The sequence below is a fragment of the Engystomops pustulosus genome, chromosome 7 (genome assembly GCF_040894005.1).
Source record: "Engystomops pustulosus chromosome 7, aEngPut4.maternal, whole genome shotgun sequence".
NCBI classification, from domain to species: domain Eukaryota; kingdom Metazoa; phylum Chordata; class Amphibia; order Anura; family Leptodactylidae; genus Engystomops; species Engystomops pustulosus.
The window spans coordinates 59,545,355-59,564,668 of record NC_092417.1 but is presented as its reverse complement, the minus strand read 5'-3'; the positions used below and the strand labels follow the sequence as shown (position 1 = coordinate 59,564,668).

Genomic DNA, 19,314 nt, shown 5'->3' with positions numbered 1-19,314 from the left:
TCCATGTGGGCATTGGAAAAATTTGAGTGACAACTTCTATAAGAACCCTTATAGTGCCCATGTCAACCAGCTTTTACTGAAGAATATAAGACTTAAGATATGGGCAAAGAGAACAATAATGGACAATCTCAAGAAACGTAGTGCTTTTACTTGAGTTGCATTATAAGATCTTACCCTGTGCCAAGTGAATGTCCCCAGAGACACACAGGGTTTCCACGGCTCCGAGCCTTCACCCATTCATACAAGAACACTGAGTCATTGGTGACCCCTTCTTCGCTGGGCTGGCCTGTGGAGTCAGCGTAACCTAGAAAATTAGAACGAATTCAACATATAAAACCACAATTTCAGCTCTGTAGAAGGTTACTGTTTATTATATTTTGACAAACCTCTGTAGTCTAGAGATAACACATGGAAGCCACTTCTGCTGAGGACCTGCAAGACAATCCACAAATAGTTAGAAGGATATCTGTAGGGCACGGTCACACTCATATGGCCAGACATGTGCAAGTTTCAGCTTTATACACTTATACATTAGATTCCATTTTGTGGTCATTGAATCTTTGTCAGAAAGTACGGGATACAAGGATCGGTAATATGGCCAAAAGGACCCTAAAGGACCTCCATAAACCGTGCAGTCAAAGTGTTTCCATTCACGCACAACGCACAAACTGCAGTCGCTTCATCTGGTTGCATGCATCACTCCCAGGGGACTCGATAAAGCTATACCTAAAAATGTCTAACCCATAAGTTCCACATCTGGGTCTTTTGTCTATTAATAAAGGTCTTCTGGTTTCTCGCATTCCAGCAAGGAAAATGCCACATGTGCATCTCTCTCCTTTGTAATCAGGGCCGGATTATAGGCGGGGCTCCCGGGGCTCGAGCCCCGGGGCCCCCACCATCTTGCCCCCCCTAGGGGCCCCCACCAGATCGCACCTCCCACGCCACCCGTCTGAGATACCCGAGGCTCCCAGACTCAGGTGACCGCCTCCCCGCTCATCTCCCTGGACGACAGACAAGCCCCCTTTACAGGTGACACCGCCTCCACCTCCAAGGCTGCCCCCCACAGGTTACCGCCTCTCGCCTGGCCATCACCGGCATGTGTGGCCGAACAACCAACCCCCGCCGGCCCGCCTGAATGAGAAAACCCGCTCGATTGCCCCGCCCCCCCACTCCGTTCGAACAGTCACCCACCGCCCCCCTCTCATCCCCATCCGAACAAGCGAGCCCCGGCATAGGTGACCGCCTGCCGGACCGCCCATCCCCCGCCATGCATGGCCGTGACATCAACCCCCCCGCCCGGACAAGCAACCCCGCTTGAGCCCCCCCCTCCCCCGCTTGAAAAAGCACCCGGCGCCCCCCCTCCCCATCTGAACAATCGTCACCTCCCCCCCTCCGCTTGAAAAAGCACCCGGCGCCCCCCCCCCCCTCCCAAGCGACACCCCCCCCCCGCCGGAACAGGCACCGCCGACCCCCTCCCAGCCGAACAACCACCAAAAGACCCCTCACCCGCCTGAAGCCACGGCCGGTAAGGTAAGTATATACATATGTATTTATCTGTGTGTATATACTGTGTATATATGTATATACTGTTTATTTATGGGTATATACTGTTTATTTATGTGTGTATATGGGTATATACTGTTTATTTATGTGTGTATATGGGTATATACTGTTTATTTATGGGTATATACTGTGTATATGGGTATATACTGTTTATTTATGGGTATATACTGTGTATATATGTATATACTGTTTATTTATGGGTATATACTGTTTATTTATGTGTGTATATGGGTATATACTGTTTATTTATGTGTGTATATGGGTATATACTGTTTATTTATGTGTGTATATGGGTATATACTGTTTATTTATGGGTATATACTGTTTATTTATGGGTATATACTGTGTATATGGGTATATACTGTTTATTTATGGGTATATACTGTGTATATGGGTATATACTGTGTATTTATGGATATATACTGTGTATATGGGTATATATTGTTTATTTATGGATATATACTGTGTATATGGGTATATACTGTTTATTTATGGGTATATACTGTGTATATGGGTATATACTGTGTATTTATGGATATATACTGTGTATATGGGTATATATTGTTTATTTATGGGTATATACTGTGTATATGGGTATATACTGTTTATTTATGGGTATATACTGTGTATATATGTATATACTGTTTATTTATGGGTATATACTGTTTATTTATGTGTGTATATGGGTATATACTGTTTATTTATGTGTGTATATGGGTATATACTGTTTATTTATGGGTATATACTGTTTATTTATGGGTATATACTGTGTATATGGGTATATACTGTTTATTTATGGGTATATACTGTGTATATGGGTATATACTGTGTATTTATGGATATATACTGTGTATATGGGTATATATTGTTTATTTATGGATATATACTGTGTATATGGGTATATACTGTTTATTTATGGGTATATACTGTGTATATGGGTATATACTGTTTATTTATGCATATATACTGTGTATATGGGTATATGCTGTTTATTTATGTGTATATACTGTGTATATGGGTATATGCTGTTTATTTATGTGTACATACTGTGTATATGGGTATATATGCATCTACTTTGTATATACTGTGTATATGGGTATATATGCATCTACTGTGTATAGATGCATATACTGTATTTATACACGCATATATGTGTGTACTATATATATATATTACGCTGGGTATATGGTATGTATGTATGTATTTGCTGTATATACTGAATGTGTGTATTTGCTGTATGTGTGTATATACTTTATGAGTTTGTATATACTCTGTGTATTAGTGTATAAATGTGTGTGTATATATGGGTGCAAGTATATGCGTGTAGTGCTTTATCTGTGTGTATATATGTATATAAAGGTGTGTATATATCAGTGTGGGGGATGTATATCTGGCCCTAGTATGTAGCTGTGTTACTGGGGATGAGGCGGCTGTATGTAGCTGTGTTACTGGGGATGAGGCGGCTGTATGTAGCTGTGTTACTGGGGATGAGGCGGCTGTATGTAGCTGTGTTACTGGGGGCGAGGCGGCTGTATGTAGCTGTGTTACTGGGGATGAGCCGGCTGTATGTAGCTGTGTTACTGGGGGCGAGGCGGCTGTATGTAGCTGTGTTACTGGGGGCGAGGCGGCTATATGTAGCTGTGTTACTGGGGGCGAGGCGGCTGTATGTAGCTGTGTTACTGGGGGCGAGGCGGCTGTATGTAGCTGTGTTACTGGGGATGAGGTGGCTGTATGTAGCTGTGTTACTGGGGATGAGCCGGCTGTATGTAGCTGTATCAATGGGGGCGAGGCGGCTGTATGTAGCTGTGTTACTGGGGATGAGGTGGCTGTATGTAGCTGTGTTACTGGGGATGAGGCGGCTGTATGTAGCTGTGTTACTTGGGGCGAGGCGGCTGTATGTAGCTGTGTTACTGGGGATGAGGCGGCTGTATGTAGCTGTGTTACTGGGGGCGAGGCGGCTGTATGTAGCTGTGTTACTGGGGATGAGGCGGCTGTATGTAGCTGTGTTACTGGGGGCGAGGCGGCTGTATGTAGCTGTGTTACTGGGGATGAGGCGGCTGTATGTAGCTGTGTTACTGGGGATGAGCCGGCTGTATGTAGCTGTATCAATGGGGGCGAGGCGGCTGTATGTAGCTGTGTTACTGGGGATGAGGTGGCTGTATGTAGCTGTGTTACTGGGGATGAGGCGGCTGTATGTAGCTGTGTTACTTGGGGCGAGGCGGCTGTATGTAGCTGTGTTACTGGGGATGAGGCGGCTGTATGTAGCTGTGTTACTGGGGGCGAGGCGGCTGTATGTAGCTGTGTTACTGGGGATGAGGCGGCTGTATGTAGCTGTGTTACTGGGGATGAGCCGGCTGTATGTAGCTGTGTTCCTGGGGATGAGGCGGCTGTATGTAGCTGTGTTACTTGGGGCGAGGTGGATGTATGTAGCTGTGTTACTGCTGGGATAGTGGAAAGGAAGCAGGAGGACGTGTATGCACGCTGCACTCAGTGGGGGCCTCCACCAGATTTTGCGCCCAGGGGCCCCCACCAACCTTAATCCGGCCCTGTTTGTAATATTCTTGTTTAAATTGAGAAATTAAGGTGCCACAGACTACCTGCCAGGGAACAACCACCTGTTAGGCAAGGACAAGCTGAATTTCAGGACAAATGTCAGGAAATGCTGATTCTTTAGATGTCTGTTGCCATATTCCTACTATAAGAGATACTCACCTTCATGAGTTGGACTCGGTGATCAACGGCCCTGAAGGAAGAGGATAGGAACTGTAGGTAACTTTCAGATCTGAAGTAATGCTCTATTATTCTGCACTATCCATTTACTGAACAGCTAAATACAATTTATTTTTCACTTTTAAAAGCATGAGAAGAATGTGATGGAAATGTGGTAGAAATAAATCAGTTCCCCAAAAGATAAACACTTTTGGGCAGATTTATCAAGCTGTCTGAAGGTCAGAATATTCTTAGTTGCCCATGGCAACCAATTACAGCTCAGCTTTCATTTTACCAGTGCTCATGAATATTTTAAAGGGGAGCTGTGATTGGTTGCCATGGGTAACTAAGAATATTCTGACCTTCAGACAGCTTGATAAATCTGCCCCTTTGTCTCATATATTACATAATGAGATTACATTTTTATGGTGGAGGCTTTAACATGTGGAACGTTGTTGTGAAATATAAATAAATGGAATGATAAAAGAGAGGTATGAGATCGATAATAGACAGAAAAACAGGCAGCACTCCCAGAATTCAGTGAAAATTCAGGTAAAAAATTTATTTCAAGATGGTGATGTTTCAGTATAACTTGAGGAGAGTGCATTACAACGAAACGTAGCCATCTTGAAATACATTTTTCACCTGAATTTTCACTAAAATCTGGGAGTGCTGCCTGTTTTTCCTATTTTTATATGAAGAGGTCCTCAAAACCCATGGACCTGCACCCAGCCTCATTTAATAGGCGGTGCTGCCTTGGACTTTCACACTTCATCTACCATCTATCTATTATCTTTTATCTATCTTTCTATCTATCTTTCCAATAAGATGGATAGATATTGGATAGATAGAGTGACAGATAAAATCTGCGCATTTGATAGCTTTAAACAGTAACAACATTAGAAGAATGTCACAGCATGCCTCGTGTCTGTGAGACATCACTTTTCTGATAGACTAGATTGTCATCAATGTTTCTATGGCCCATTATATCATTTTGCAGAGGACTGTAATCAAATTCCTCTTATTGTGGATGAGTCTGTAATCACCTGGTTCCTCCATTGCCATGGAGATAAATTATAACCGGGTTGTCATCTGAGAGAGCGCCTTCAAACCAGCGTTGGTCCTTGTCTTTTGCCTCCTCTCCCCTGCTGGCAGGCACGGTATGCCTACAAGAGATGAAGATTGCATGATTAATGAGAATGCTTCATGTACGAGAGCAGACGCCTGCTCATCCCTAGTAAGACTGGAACGCTCTGATCATTAAGTAATTACCTGCACATAAATGGCATTACATATATATTATATATTTATATATATATAATATGTGTGTGTGCATGTATTGGTTTGTTACCTTTCAGAGCTAACAGTCACAATTATTAGTGCCCAAGGGCTCCATACTAACTAGAGACCATGCTGGGTTTTTATTGTATATTAATTAGAAGTTTGAAGTGTGACTATATTCTCTTTTACAGACATGGAATTATAGGGATATATATATATATATATATATCCTTTGTAGACGAAGAATAGTTTCTGCTGTACCATCAATGTGAGTACATGCTTTGCTTATTGAATTGCCTGTATAAGGGATATAGATTTTAGCATACAATATACATACCATTAAAGTGTAATATGAGGAGAGCACCCTTTCATATACCATTTCACGGATTTGGGTGGACTAAGGAGATAAACCTAATGTGAATTTTGTTGTGTATTGTACTTCTATCTCTGTGCTCACCAGATTCCCACAGTTACTCCGTCTTCCGATGTCAGATAAAAGTTTATGGTGTGATTCAAGACTTCTCCTGGATTCTTCAAGTCCACAAACAGTGGAACTTTTACTAGGAAGACAATAAATATGTGAATGGTACAACAATACCACTGATGATACCATAGCTAACCATAGATAGTCACTTCTATCCGACACTTCTGACTCTTAGTAATTCCTGCAGCTACCCTCCCCAGTGCTGTGTGTATCATACAGATACCTCATTGCAGCCTGGATTCTGTCACTCATAGAGGGAAAGGAACAGTCAGCAATTTTGTAGTAAGGTATGGTACTTACCAGGGACACACCACTCATGAGGTGACTTAAAAAACTCGCCTCGGGTGGCGCCCCCAGCTGGATGTCAGGGGAGCGGCATCTTGCTGCCACTTCTCCCCTCCCTCTGTGTGGACATTCCATTAAAGGGGGGTTCTACAGTGGGCATTTCATTATAGGGTTGGTAACAATAGGAAATTATCAACTTAAGATACTATTGTTTCTAATATCACTACTGATTGTGCTGATATTTGAAACAGTATGTGGTATCTTTTAGATGTATTGTTGTGGGAGGGGACCCTGCATTGGCCCCCATCCTAATTGAGGTGCTCCATACCACTGTGACCCTTAATCTTGCCCTGGATGTGTGAAGGGCTATAGAAAAAGGTCTTTATAGCCTCCTCTTTTATGTAGCTCACTTCTTATTAAGACAGACAACAGCAAAAGGGGCACTATCATGAGAGGGCACATAATTAGGGGCACAATATATGGTAGGGAGCTATTCTATCAATTTTGTGATATATTGTTACCACAATTGAATATTACCACTAAGTTCAGTATAAAACTCTTTAACTTGCGGGGCATCTTTCTATAATTCACCACAGAAGTAGAGAGGCTAGGTTCACCCCTGGTACTTACCCATGTTTAAATAAACCACCTTTCCCAACAGTGCAGGACAGAGTCTAATGATAAAAGGCACACAAATATAGATGGTGCCCAGAATCAAAGCACATGCCTTCAGGTAGGACAAGACGCGAGAAGAATGGCTGAAAAATAAGTACATGGATTATATTATTATTTCAAATTGTTTTACAGTCCTTCCAATGGTTTATTATAACAACAAGATATCAGATAAGAAATCTCCCATTAAAGTGATGACATGGTATTATTTAATGACATGATGAAAACTGGGAGAGCAGAAGTAACTGGAATAGAACTTTCTTGAAGAACATCTGACACGTCATGTGACATTTATAATGACTTCCTGTGTGTTGTAAGAAGGGTCTGGTGATCTTGTGATACGTTACTTTCTATATGTTTCATTCAGTATATTCACTTTGATTTAGAAGGACCTTATACATTTATATCAAATGCCCCAGATAGAAGTGGATGGCACCTTCCTAATAGGACATTACTGGTGGAAATATATACTTTAGAGCATTGTCGTTTGGTTAACGTGTAAAAGGCTATAGATAAGGTTTATAGTGTTACAAGGTTACAACAACCTTCATTCTATGCTCTTTCAGAAAAAGTTATAATTACGGATCATATATAGATTATAACACATATATACTTTAGGGTAGATTGTTAATTGGGAGTACTTTGGCAGCACTCAGCTGGCACATATTATATTGGGCACTCTACCAGCATAATGATTTATAGGGCATTCTTTTGCAATACTATACTATTGTATATATATATATATATATATATATATATACATATATATATATATAGAACACTCTGCTAGCAGTATTGCAGTAGTGTTCTTCAGGGAACTTTGGTGACTTTAATGACACTACTAATGGGATATATAACCATGTCATTTAGGCACTGGATGGCAATGTTATTTATTTGTACTTTATAGCACCATTATTTAAGTAGGACATATGTAGTCTTATCTATATGTAATATTCACTGGCAATATTTACACTTGAGAGCGTTCTGATGTCACTAGTTATTAGTATTGTATGGCAACATTATCTGCATACACTGTACACTACACTGTACAATGATATTATTCATTCACTTTCTAATGTTTATTATATATATATATATATATATATATATATATATATATATATATATATATATATATAATGTATGTGTGTGTATATATATATTATGTGTGTCAGGATTTGTATTTGTATTAACCCAATTAATTGAAAAAATGCTAAAAATGAACAGAAAGGATCCCCCCTCCTCCGGGGTCCAGTGTCTTACATGCAGATGACTGAAAGCATTGTACAGAACAAAGTACAAGTCAGTGAGTGGCCGGGCTGATAATGATTAGCTGTGGATCCACAGGAAATAAATGTCATTAACTCACCGGGGTTTAGGGGTCCTGCCCTCGGGCTTGGCAATCTTGGGGCTGACGGCTTTGACTTGGGGTCTTAAGCCCCCTTTTTGAGGTGGTTCTCTCCTTTTCATTCTTCTTTGGTCTGACTGGAATTCCTTTCTGTCAGGGGACTGATGAACAAACAGTCACTGGGTCAAAGGAGAAGAGATATCTTCACTTCCTCTGAATTTATGAGTTTCATTATTAGATCATAGTTGAGGCTTTACCAGGGTCCTAAAGATCACTATATACGGCTGAGTCGGCTCTTCTATAGAAGTAAATTACATATAATGGACTTATATTTCCTAGATATATAATTTCAGGATTATTAAATATTCCAGATTATCAGACAGCAGAAGAATAAAGTGTAGGACAAGCTCTATCAGTATTCACTATGGCAGAATTCCCCACACACAGTTACTATAGAAACTCGATACAAGGAATTCTTTGATTAAATCTGGCGTACACAGGAGGTGGAGGCTGACAGGAGTAGTTGTGAGTGGAATATAAAGCATAGACTTAGAATTCTCTTTGAAATGAAGACACCGCACATAAAAATGATACCCGAAGTCTAGTACATTTCAATAGGTCTTTCAATTCATAGGCCTAATATGGGGAATGACAATTGCCTCCAATATTTGACCTAAGTCAATGCATATAGATGTTTGTCAGGTGATTTCAACAAAAAAAGAAGGAAGAGGAAGACTGTCAGCAGCACATTCACATGTCCTGTGGGACAGCTTTCAAGAGAACTGAATTAATAAACCTGGCTGAAGGTTTAGGGACATATGTCAATGCAAACCTACAGGTCAGAGGTGTGATATGTAGGCATTCCAGATATTCAGAAAAACTGGGTGTCAGCTGGGAAATCTGCCTATCCAAAAATATAACAAAAATTCATCATGCAAACGCAAACTCTAGCATGGCGACTTTCAAATTCATTAATTTCAGAAATTCCACTGCACATAAGATTATTTTCTGCCTGCTATGTTTCATATAAGGTATTGCAAGCGGTGTAGCTCTATGCGAATGCTCCCCAGTATACCCTAGTAGCCTAGTGTTGTTGGGGTATGCTGGGAGTTGTGGTCTCATTATTACCAGAACAATTTCTTACATTCCCATATCAGCTATTTAAGGGACTATTCTAAGTGACAGTACATGACAAAGTAAAATCCCGGGTTTATATGAGGTTAACATAGCTGCTAATCCGGTTATGAAACTGTTTATAGTTCTTCCCATTTACTGAGGATACAATTTTAGGATGAGTGTTCATCAGAATATATATCCCAGTGTTTTAGAGGATTATATTATTATATCCCAGTCTTATGCGGCAGACTGAGCTTTTTTCTGCCTCTTAGTGAATTACAATGAGGTTTTGTTCCCCAGTAACACAGGGGATTAAGCAGCATATATGCCAGTCTTCAGGATTTTCTGGGATTGCAACAACTGCACTGGCCTTAGGGTAGAGGGACCCTACTGTTAGTTGCAGAGGTTGCAGTCACACCTGAACTGATGCTTGCAACAGCCCTAAACTTGATGGGATTGGCTGAAATTTTAAGTAACTACCAACAAAATTGGACAAAAGTGACCTGTTCCGAAACAGCGGTGGTCCTGATTATGGCTATACTTGAGGTGGAAGTGGAACGTAAATGCACTAACTTTCCAAATCAAATGTTGGTAATTATGCCAGAGATCAGGAATTTAAATCAAATGAGATCATACCTCCCAACTTTTATTAAGGTGAAAAAGGAACAATATTGCCCACCACAAAATCCCTGCCTTTTGCCCGCCCCTTATTCCCCACACACTCATTCCCCCCTCAGTGCCTTCCTTCTCCCCCTCACATTGCGAGCACAACATATTCTGTGCCCAAGCTCCCCCTCATATTGTGCACCCAGCTCCTCCTCATAATGTGCCCAGCTTCCCCTCACAATGTGGCCCCCGCACGCCACACATTGTGGCCACCAGCTCCCCCTGATATGGCGCATATCTCTAAACCATCCTGGATCCAGCAGGACGGTCCTGAATTTTGGTCTTTGTTCCACTGTCCTGGCCAGCAGGAGGTATGTCCTGGGACATCAACTCTGTCAACATCCTCCTCTGTCAACAGTGTTGCATACAGAGATAATACAGAGAGCCGTCAGCTCTTTACAAGAATATGCAACATATCAGGGAGCTAAAATGTGACAGCGAGATGGAAGGACACAACGTGAGGGGGGATAGATAGAGGGCACTACCGAGTGGGTGTGCTAAAACACCTATGGACCACAGATGAAATCACCAATACTATTAAGCACCTGTACCAGGAGCTTTAAGCTATCTGCCGGAATAACTGGCTGTAATTAATTTCCTACACAGTTTAAAATGGTTTTGAACCCTTTAAGGACCACGTCATTTTTAAATTTCCATTTTTCACTCCCCTTCTTAAAAAATCCTTTTTTGTAAAAATTCCAAACGTGCTGAAATTTTAGAAAAACTGCTTTGGTGCCAATTTCTAGTGGACACAGTCTTCACGGCTTTCACTGTGAGCTGCAAGGGACACATCTAATTTATTCCTTGGGTCAGTACGGTAATGGGGATACCAAATTTATTTAGGTTTTATTATGTATTAATAGATTTTTTCCATTTTCCCTGTTCTGGCACCAATAACTTAATAATAATAATCTTTATTTTTATAGCGTCATCATATTCAGTAGCGCTTTACAAATCATAATTTTTTCAGACTTTGTAAGTTGATATTTTTTGCAGCACATGATGATGTTTTCATTGCTATGATTTTTGGGAATGTATGACCTTTTTGTCACTGTTTATTATATTTTTATGTGTAGCAAAATGGCGAAAAAAGGGACAAAATTTCGGTGCTATTTTCTGTTACTGGGTTCACCACTTGAAATAATTATTTTTATATTTTGATAGGTCTGGAATTTTGTGATGCGGCAATACCGTCCCCAACTTAAAACTGCTGAACTGACAGTTCAGTACTTCTGTGATTGGGTCAGTAAATCCTGCAGACAAACACAGAGTAGGTTTTGTCTGAACAATCTCAATTGGGTACAAATTTGTAGGAACTCACTCTCAATTAGAAGTTGTTAAAGCATTTAGTAACTTAAAGCCTTGCATTGATTTGGTAGTGTTATCTCCTTACTGAGCTACTCATGACATTAAATACTTGATAGGCATGTAAGGGGTTTGTTATGTACAGACTTCAGCAGACTTCAGCTTTCAGAAACATTTTCACTACAGGGAAAAATAGGAGGGAAAAATAGGACACAAAATATGACAAAGTTATATATTATTATCTGCACTGTTGATTTGTGAAATAAAAAACAAACAACATCAAAGGTTTAGTTACACTTTATATTTGTATTTTTATGTGTTTCTACAAAATACCAGAAGATGGCAGCAGAGAGATGACAGATTGTAAAATGTGGGTTTTATTGGTGGACTATGGGTCATTGTCCCCTCAGGGGTGTAACTACCCAGCGTCGCTGTGATGGCTGTAGCTATAAGTCTGTCTGTTTTATGGTCCTTGATAAAGTCTGAATGCAATTCTTTGATAGTTTTAGTAATATTTGTGAGCTGTTCCCTGTGCAGATTTTTTTTTTATGAATGTGAATTCTGGAATTGTAATTCAAACATTTCCTTAGGATATTGGAGCATGTCACTGCGCAGAATCTTTGTTGCAGTCCCTCAGTGATAAATCCTCCATATATAAAGCCGCTTTGTCGGAGCTAGGGTAGACATGGAGAGAGGTCGGCAGATTTGCAAGGATAATTCCAGACATAATGAAGTGATGGGAGAACGCTGCAGACATCATGTGTTCATAATCCGCAAGTGACCTTGATTTTAGCCAGTGTCCTGCCTGCTGGATAATTTGCTGGGAAAATCCATAAATGACAGCAGAAAACCAGGGGGGAGGGGACAATAATAGTGGTCATTTTGGTTACTTTTAGATTCTTGTGCTGCAATCCAAAATGCGGTAAAAATCTGATCTGAGTCACCATACACTGTGTGGAGACAAGATGGCCTCATCTATCTCCAATCTGGAGCCTAGGATTCTAATAAACTTGGCAGAAAGAGGGGCTTTTACAATGGCTAGTGTTTCTAAAGGCAGTCAGTCCTCGCTGCCAGGGGGTGAATCTGGCCTCTTTGCTGCCTCAGGCGAATTATAGAAAGGCGCAGCCCCGATCAAATATTTATATACTATGTTTACTGCAAATAATGAATTGAGGTACCTACAGATCAGGAGAACGTCTCTGCCACTGTATTTATATCTATGGCCCTGGCGGAGATAGACAGTGAATGGAGCAGCAGCGTACATGTCCATTCTACCACTCCATTTATTTGGGATACAATGGTCCCCGATTCTTGTGCCCTTTAATGCCTTCCCTTACTATGACAGTGGGGAACGCCACGCTGAGCTTGTATTTAGCACACAATGATGTAGCGATCCCTGCTGTTTAACCCTTAAGGTGCCACAGTCAAACATGACCACAGAGTCTAAAAGGCTTACCCACCCCTCCAACTGGCAATCTGCACTCTGTACCCTGCACAGGGGTGCCCGTCATCTCCACTGCAATGTAGGACCTTCAGACTGCCAAGTGTGACTGTCTGCTGGTGGAGTGATGCAGGTGTCAGCTGTGCCATCAGATTCTGTAGCACTTTACAAATCATAGGGGACATACAGTATACAAATAAAATAAGTCATTACAGAGTATTGGCAGTCCCCGGGTTACGTACAAGATAGGTTCTTTCGGTTTGTACTTAAGTTGAATTTGTATGTAAGTCCGAACTGTATAATTGTAGCTCCAGGCAAAAACATTTTTTTTTGTCCCAGTGACGATTGGATTTTCAAGCTTTTTAGTATTGGTAACAAGGATTATCAATAAAACTCTATTACAGACACCAGTCTGGGACTATAGTAAAGCATCTAGAGAGCTTCCCAAAAGGTCACAGGGGGTAGAGAGGTCCGTCTGTAACTAGGAGTCGTCTATAAGTCAGATATTCTTAAGTAGGGGACCACCTGTAATAATATAGTCATGTGAAACAATAGCAGTGAGGGCTTACAGTGTATGAGTATGAGGGGGTGACACAAGAGGTATAAGAACTTGTATAATGGTCCAGACATTCTTTACAAGGGAATGGAATCTGTGTAATCTGTGTGCGCTATATAAATAACGGAATTATTCATTATAATTATTATGATAGAAGATAAATATGAAAGATGATAGAGATTTCTAGATGCAGAACTATAAAGTACATTATATACAGTAGATGGATATGAGAGATAAATTCAGTAGGAGAGAAATAGAAGATTGATTGAAAAATAGAGAAAAAGCAACATATATAAATGATCAGATTATAGGAGATAGATAACAAGACAGATAGATGATAAACATCTTCACTGGGAATTCAACCAGTGGGTATTAACCCTTTCACTGCCAGGCATTTCTGTATATTTTGTTGTGTTATTGGCTAGAGCAATTTTTACAATTTTGACGTTTACAAATAAAATCGAAATTACAGCAAAAAGAATTAGAAGTAAACCCAACTAACCATGTATTTTATAAAAGAAGACACTTGCCCCATTTTCAAAATTGCATTAATGAGTTTATAGACATAGGCACCTTCATGCAATTTTGATGCAAACTGAAACATTTTATAAAAAATACTTAAAATTTGACTTTGATGGCAAAAAATGTGCTCCAAACAGAAAATATTTACCTTCACATCTCCTAAATGTAATTAATGGACATGTGTAGGGTTCACAATGCCTCATATTGATATGTTCACAAAAATAAATCATCATAATATTCTTAAACTGAAATACCGTAACTAAATATCTGCTTTCAGCTAGAAATTTCAAGTCAAAACCTTCAAAATATATAAATAAAACAGATTAAAAAGTAAAGGAACTCATAAAACCTATATAATTTTGAAAGCAGACAACCATTGCATTTGGCAATTAACATTTGACCACACTCATGTAACTTTGTGACAAACACAAATTATTAAACACAATTAAAAATAATAACACAAAGTGAGCAGATTTATATACACTCACCGGCCACTTTATTAGGTACACCTGTCCAACTGCTCGTTAACACTTAATTTCTAATCAGCCAATCACATGGCGGCAACTCAGTGCATTTAGGCATGTAGACATGGTCAAGACAATCTCCTGCAGTTCAAACCGAGTATCAGTATGGGGAAGAAAGGTGATTTGAGTGCCTTTGAACGTGGCATGGTTGTTGGTGCCAGAAGGGCTGGTCTGAGTATTTCAGAAACTGCTGATCTACTGGGATTTTCACGCACAACCATCTCTAGGGTTTACAGAGAATGGTCCGAAAAAGAAAAAACATCCAGTGAGCGGCAGTTCTGTGGGCGGAAATGCCTTGTTGATGCCAGAGGTCAGGGGAGAATGGGCAGACTGGTTCGAGCTGATAGAAAGGCAACAGTGACTCAAATCGCCACCCGTTACAACCAAGGTAGGCAGAAGAGCATCTCTGAATGCACAGTACGTCGAACTTTGAAGCAGATGGACTACAGCAGCAGAAGACCACACCGGGTGCCACTCCTTTCAGCTAAGAACAGGAAACTGAGGTTACAATTTGCACAAGCTCATCGAAATTGGACAGTAGAAGATTGGAAAAATGTTGCCTGGTCTGATGAGTCTCGATTTCTGCTGCGACATTCGGATGGTAGGGTCAGAATTTGGCGTCAACAACATGAAAGCATGGATCCATCCTGCCTTGTATCAACGGTTCAGGCTGGTGGTGGTGGTGTCATGGTGTGGGGAATGTTTTCTTGGCACTCTTTGGGCCCCTTGGTACCAATTAAGCATCGTTGCAATGCCACAGCCTACCTGAGTATTGTTGCTGACCATGTCCATCCCTTTATGACCACAATTTACCCAACATCTGATGGCTACTTTCAGCAGGATAATGCGCCATGTCATAAAGCTGGAATCATCTCAGACTGGTTTCTTGAACATGACAATGAGTTCACTGTACTCAAATGGCCTCCACAGTCACCAGATCTCAATCCAATAGAGCATCTTTGGGATGTGGTGGAACGGGAGATTCGCATCATGGATGTGCAGCCGACAAATCTGCGGCAACTGTGTGATGCCATCATGTCAATATGGACCAAAATCTCTGAGGAATGCTTCCAGCACCTTGTTGAATCTATGCCACGAAGAATTGAGGCAGTTCTGAAGGCAAAAGGGGGTCCAACCCGTTACTAGCATGGTGTACCTAATAAAGTGGCCGGTGAGTGTACACCACAATACACAACATCAAGAATATACACTCCAAAAAATGCTAAAACAAAAACCGTGACATATTTGGTTGCTATCCACAAATGTGTTTAAAAATATATCACACACAAAATAGAAAGCTCATATTCTGTCAAAATCACATTTTTCCAGAAATCACCATGTAAACAAGAATAACTTTTAAATTCATACACACTACCACCTTCATGCAACTTTCCCGCAAATGGCAGTAAAATGCAAAAATTGCATGAAAATTTAAAATTTCCTGTAAAATATGTACAAATCCAAAATACTTATATAAAGAAAACATACTTTCCTAAACAGCATGATGTGAGGAGATTATACATACCCCACATGTGTATATCAAAATATGCAGCACAGGGAACGTTAAATCCACAGGGGACACCAAACTATTTTTGCAGAAAATTTCACTGAGCGTCACACAGATCTATCATTATAATCTCTTAAATAATGACATTTCTGACCCTTTATAATATTTATAAGCTATTTATGGATAATTATTGTGAATTGTAAGCTGAGTTTAGGCAACCATAGACATTGTACTAAATGCTTCTCATCGCAAAACCAGACACAACACCTTCCCCTTCTTAGTGCTACAATTTAATTACCCCGATCTGTCTGGGCTAATATCCCAGAAAGTGGCCATATGTTGTACATCAATAGACTTACAAGCGTTTTGTGGATTTTTAAATGTGTTGTTCAAAGCTGCGCTCTTATCCGGCTCTTAAACAGGCATCAATCACAGCCCCTCCTTTCTTATTGTTCTTTGGGATCCATATGTTACTGTCTTAATGGGCTCACAGTCTCCTGAGATGACATTCACCATCAAGAGAAAAGGTATCATGGCATCACAAGCTGCCCCATGATAATAGGATGAACTGATGAAAGCATAAACTTCCTTTAGTAGACAGTGAGTTGAATTCCATCACTCCGGTCTTATTCACACGTTGCGTTTCTATTGCGTTGCAAGTGGGCGAAGCTTTGGCTGATCACATATATGTTACCATTGAAACACACAGTTTGCATTGAGTACTGGGTGCTTGTTACCCATCACATGCGTTTGAATGGAAACTCATATGCCACCAGGCCCCACCCACTTGCATTGTGTTTCTAAACGCAATGCAAACGCAACCTGTGAATGCAGCCTTAGGCTGGCGCCACACAGGGCGCTTTGTCTGCGCTTGCAAACGCAAACGCAGACAAAGTCGCGCCCACCGGGGCGGGCCTCGTTCCCGATCGCAGGCGTTTCCATAGAAACGCCGATGCGATCGAGCCGAGGCCCGCCCCGGTGGGCGCGACTTTGTCTGCGTTTGCGTTTGCAAGCGCAGACAAAGCGCCCTGTGTGGCGCCGGCCTTAATGCCAGGGAGCTGCAGCTCATTCCAGTTAAACACAAACAATTTTCTTGTACGAGTGCAGTCTTACATTGGACATTCAATACAATTTGGCAAAACTCAGTCAGATCTTTTTTTACAGTACGATTATCAGATCCTATCAAAGATAAACGAACCATGCGTGAAGTCTTGCGTGAAGCTCGCGAACTGAAGTCAATGGGGCTCATTTGCTAAGGGTGAAGACACACGTGGCGTTTTAGGCCGTTTTTAGTTAGTGCGTTTTCACATCGTTAAAAACGCATGCGTTAAAAAACGCATGGGTTTTTTGAAAACGCATGCGTTTTTGACAGGTTTGACCAATTATCTTAATTCAAACTGGTCAAAAACGCATGCGTTTTCAAAAAACGCATGCATTTTTTAACAATCTGAAAACGCACTAACTAAAAACGGCCTAAAAACGCCACGTGTCTTCACCCATTGATTTAAATATAAGGCAAAATTCTGTATTTCTTTATTATTTATACTAAAGCACAGCAGAAGGGACCTTTCCATGCATGAAAATCTATGGGAACTGATATTAAAAACAATAGACGGGAAGAGACGGTTGTACAGCTGGTGTTAACCCTTGCATGCTCAGTACAGGGCCAGATGGACACTGATCAGTCTAGCCTGGTGTGCAGTGCTGGCAAATATGGCAAGAAAATTAGCTGTGCTAAGTCTTCCAGGATGGTAAGGCCCCTTTTACACTAGGATTTTTTCACACATGTGTTTTGCGCATGTTTTTGGCTTGCAGAACTTGTATTGCACTCTGTCCCATTGTGTTTAATAGTTTTTTTCATACAGGCAGTCCCTGGGCTAGTACAAGATAGGGTCCGGAGGTTTGTTCTTAAGTTGAATTTGTATGTACGTCGAAACTGTATATTTTATAATTGTAGTTCCAGACAAATTTTTTCTTTACCCCATTGACAATTGGAGTTTAACATTTTTTTTCAGTAATGGGACCAAGGATTATCAACAAAGCTTCATTATATTGCACTCTGAGACACTTGCAGGTGTAATGCAAGAGTAATGCGTTTTCCACTGACCACAGTCATTAGTTGAAAAACGAAAAATGTTAATGAATTACCATATATACTCTTGTTTACACACATATATATATATATATATATATATATATATATATATATATATATATATGCTGAAAACCCCCACCTCACTTATACCTGAGTATATACGGTAGTTTAAAAACTGATGAAAACCACAGCCAAAACGTTGCTTTTTTCACGTGTTGCACTCTGACAAGATCTGAAACGCAAGTGTAAAAGAGCCTAAGCACTCACTGTAAGGGTGAAGACACACATGGCGTTTTTGGGCCGTTTTTACTAAGTGCGTTTTCAGATCGTTAAAAACGCATGCGTTAAAAAAACGCATGCGTTTTTTGAAAACGCATGCGTTTTTAACGATCTGAAAACGCACTTAGTAAAAACGGCCCAAAAACGGCATGTGTGTCTTCACCCTAAGGCCCCTTTCACACTTGTGTTTTTCACGCACGTTTTCTGCGCGTGCTTTTGACGCGCAGAACTTGCATTGCACTCTGACCCATTGTAAACAGTCGGTCTTTTCAGACTTGCATTTTTTTTCACGCACACACGCGCGGTTTTTTTAACGCGCGTTTAAATCTCGACATGCTCTACTTTTGCAAGTCACGCGCGTGAAAAACGCACCATGCAAGTCTATGGAGATGCATCAAAAACGCATTGGGGGACATTTACTATGGCGTTTCCGCCAGTTTTGTGGCGCTCTCACCACATGTTCTGCTCTCCGACCTATTTATTAGCTGTCGGGGACAGAAAAAATGCCTTTTTCCGTCTGCTCCGACTGTTCTCCGAAAAGGGGCGTGGCTTTGGCGGAGTGGAGACTCAGACACAATTACTATGTGTCGCAGCCCTTTTTGGGCGGTGTAAACTGACGGAAAGTAGACCAAAAGAAAACTGGTCTAGCAGGGACTGTTGGACACATTTCTGGTGCTCGGGACAGATTTTGTCCCAGGGACAGAAAATAGTCTCGGCGCCAGAAATGTCTCTGCACAGCTCCACAATATTAAATGTGTGTCTTCTTACCGAGAGCAGGTCAGTAACAAAGCCAATGCAGACACCGACACTGTAAGTAAATGTCCCCCATTGTACTCTGAGACACTTGCAAGTGCAATGCGTTTTTCCTGCATCAATTGCCATAGAAAAGATAGAACTCAGTCCTGAGTCCATTTCACGCGCATTTTCTGAGCGTGAAAAACGCATTGAAATTGCATTGAAA

At 40.9% G+C, this 19,314-nt stretch overlaps 2 protein-coding genes across 7 annotated transcripts in view; one reads left to right on the top strand and one right to left on the bottom strand.

Moving 5' to 3' along the window:
* The window catches only part of ABHD12B (abhydrolase domain containing 12B), a 29,455-nt gene that overhangs the window by 6,085 nt on the left and 4,056 nt on the right, over window positions 1–19,314 (bottom strand). For 3 of the 6 annotated variants that reach the window (XR_011848867.1, XM_072116084.1, XM_072116080.1), the window contains exons 2-8: window positions 8,364–8,503; window positions 6,953–7,080; window positions 6,011–6,113; window positions 5,319–5,438; window positions 4,276–4,306; window positions 387–432; window positions 175–304 (exon numbers count right to left, since the gene is read on the bottom strand). Coding sequence is in view for 5 of the 6 variants with exons in the window: in XM_072116080.1 (XP_071972181.1) it covers window positions 175–304; window positions 387–432; window positions 4,276–4,306; window positions 5,319–5,438; window positions 6,011–6,113; window positions 6,953–7,080; window positions 8,364–8,503 (698 nt within the window). In the remaining variant the exon portion in view is untranslated. Of the gene's footprint in view, window positions 1–174; window positions 305–386; window positions 433–4,275; window positions 4,307–5,318; window positions 5,439–6,010; window positions 6,114–6,952; window positions 7,081–8,363; window positions 8,522–19,314 lie in introns of all 6 variants that reach the window. The other 3 variants (XM_072116082.1, XM_072116083.1, XM_072116081.1) reach the window with 1 other exon arrangement.
* Window positions 1,509–19,314, top strand: part of NIN (ninein) — a 112,082-nt gene continuing 94,276 nt past the window's right edge. Inside the window, exon 1 of the mRNA XM_072116074.1 lies at window positions 1,509–1,530. The gene's annotated coding sequence lies outside the window, so the exon portion shown is untranslated. The remainder of the gene's footprint in view (window positions 1,531–19,314) is intronic.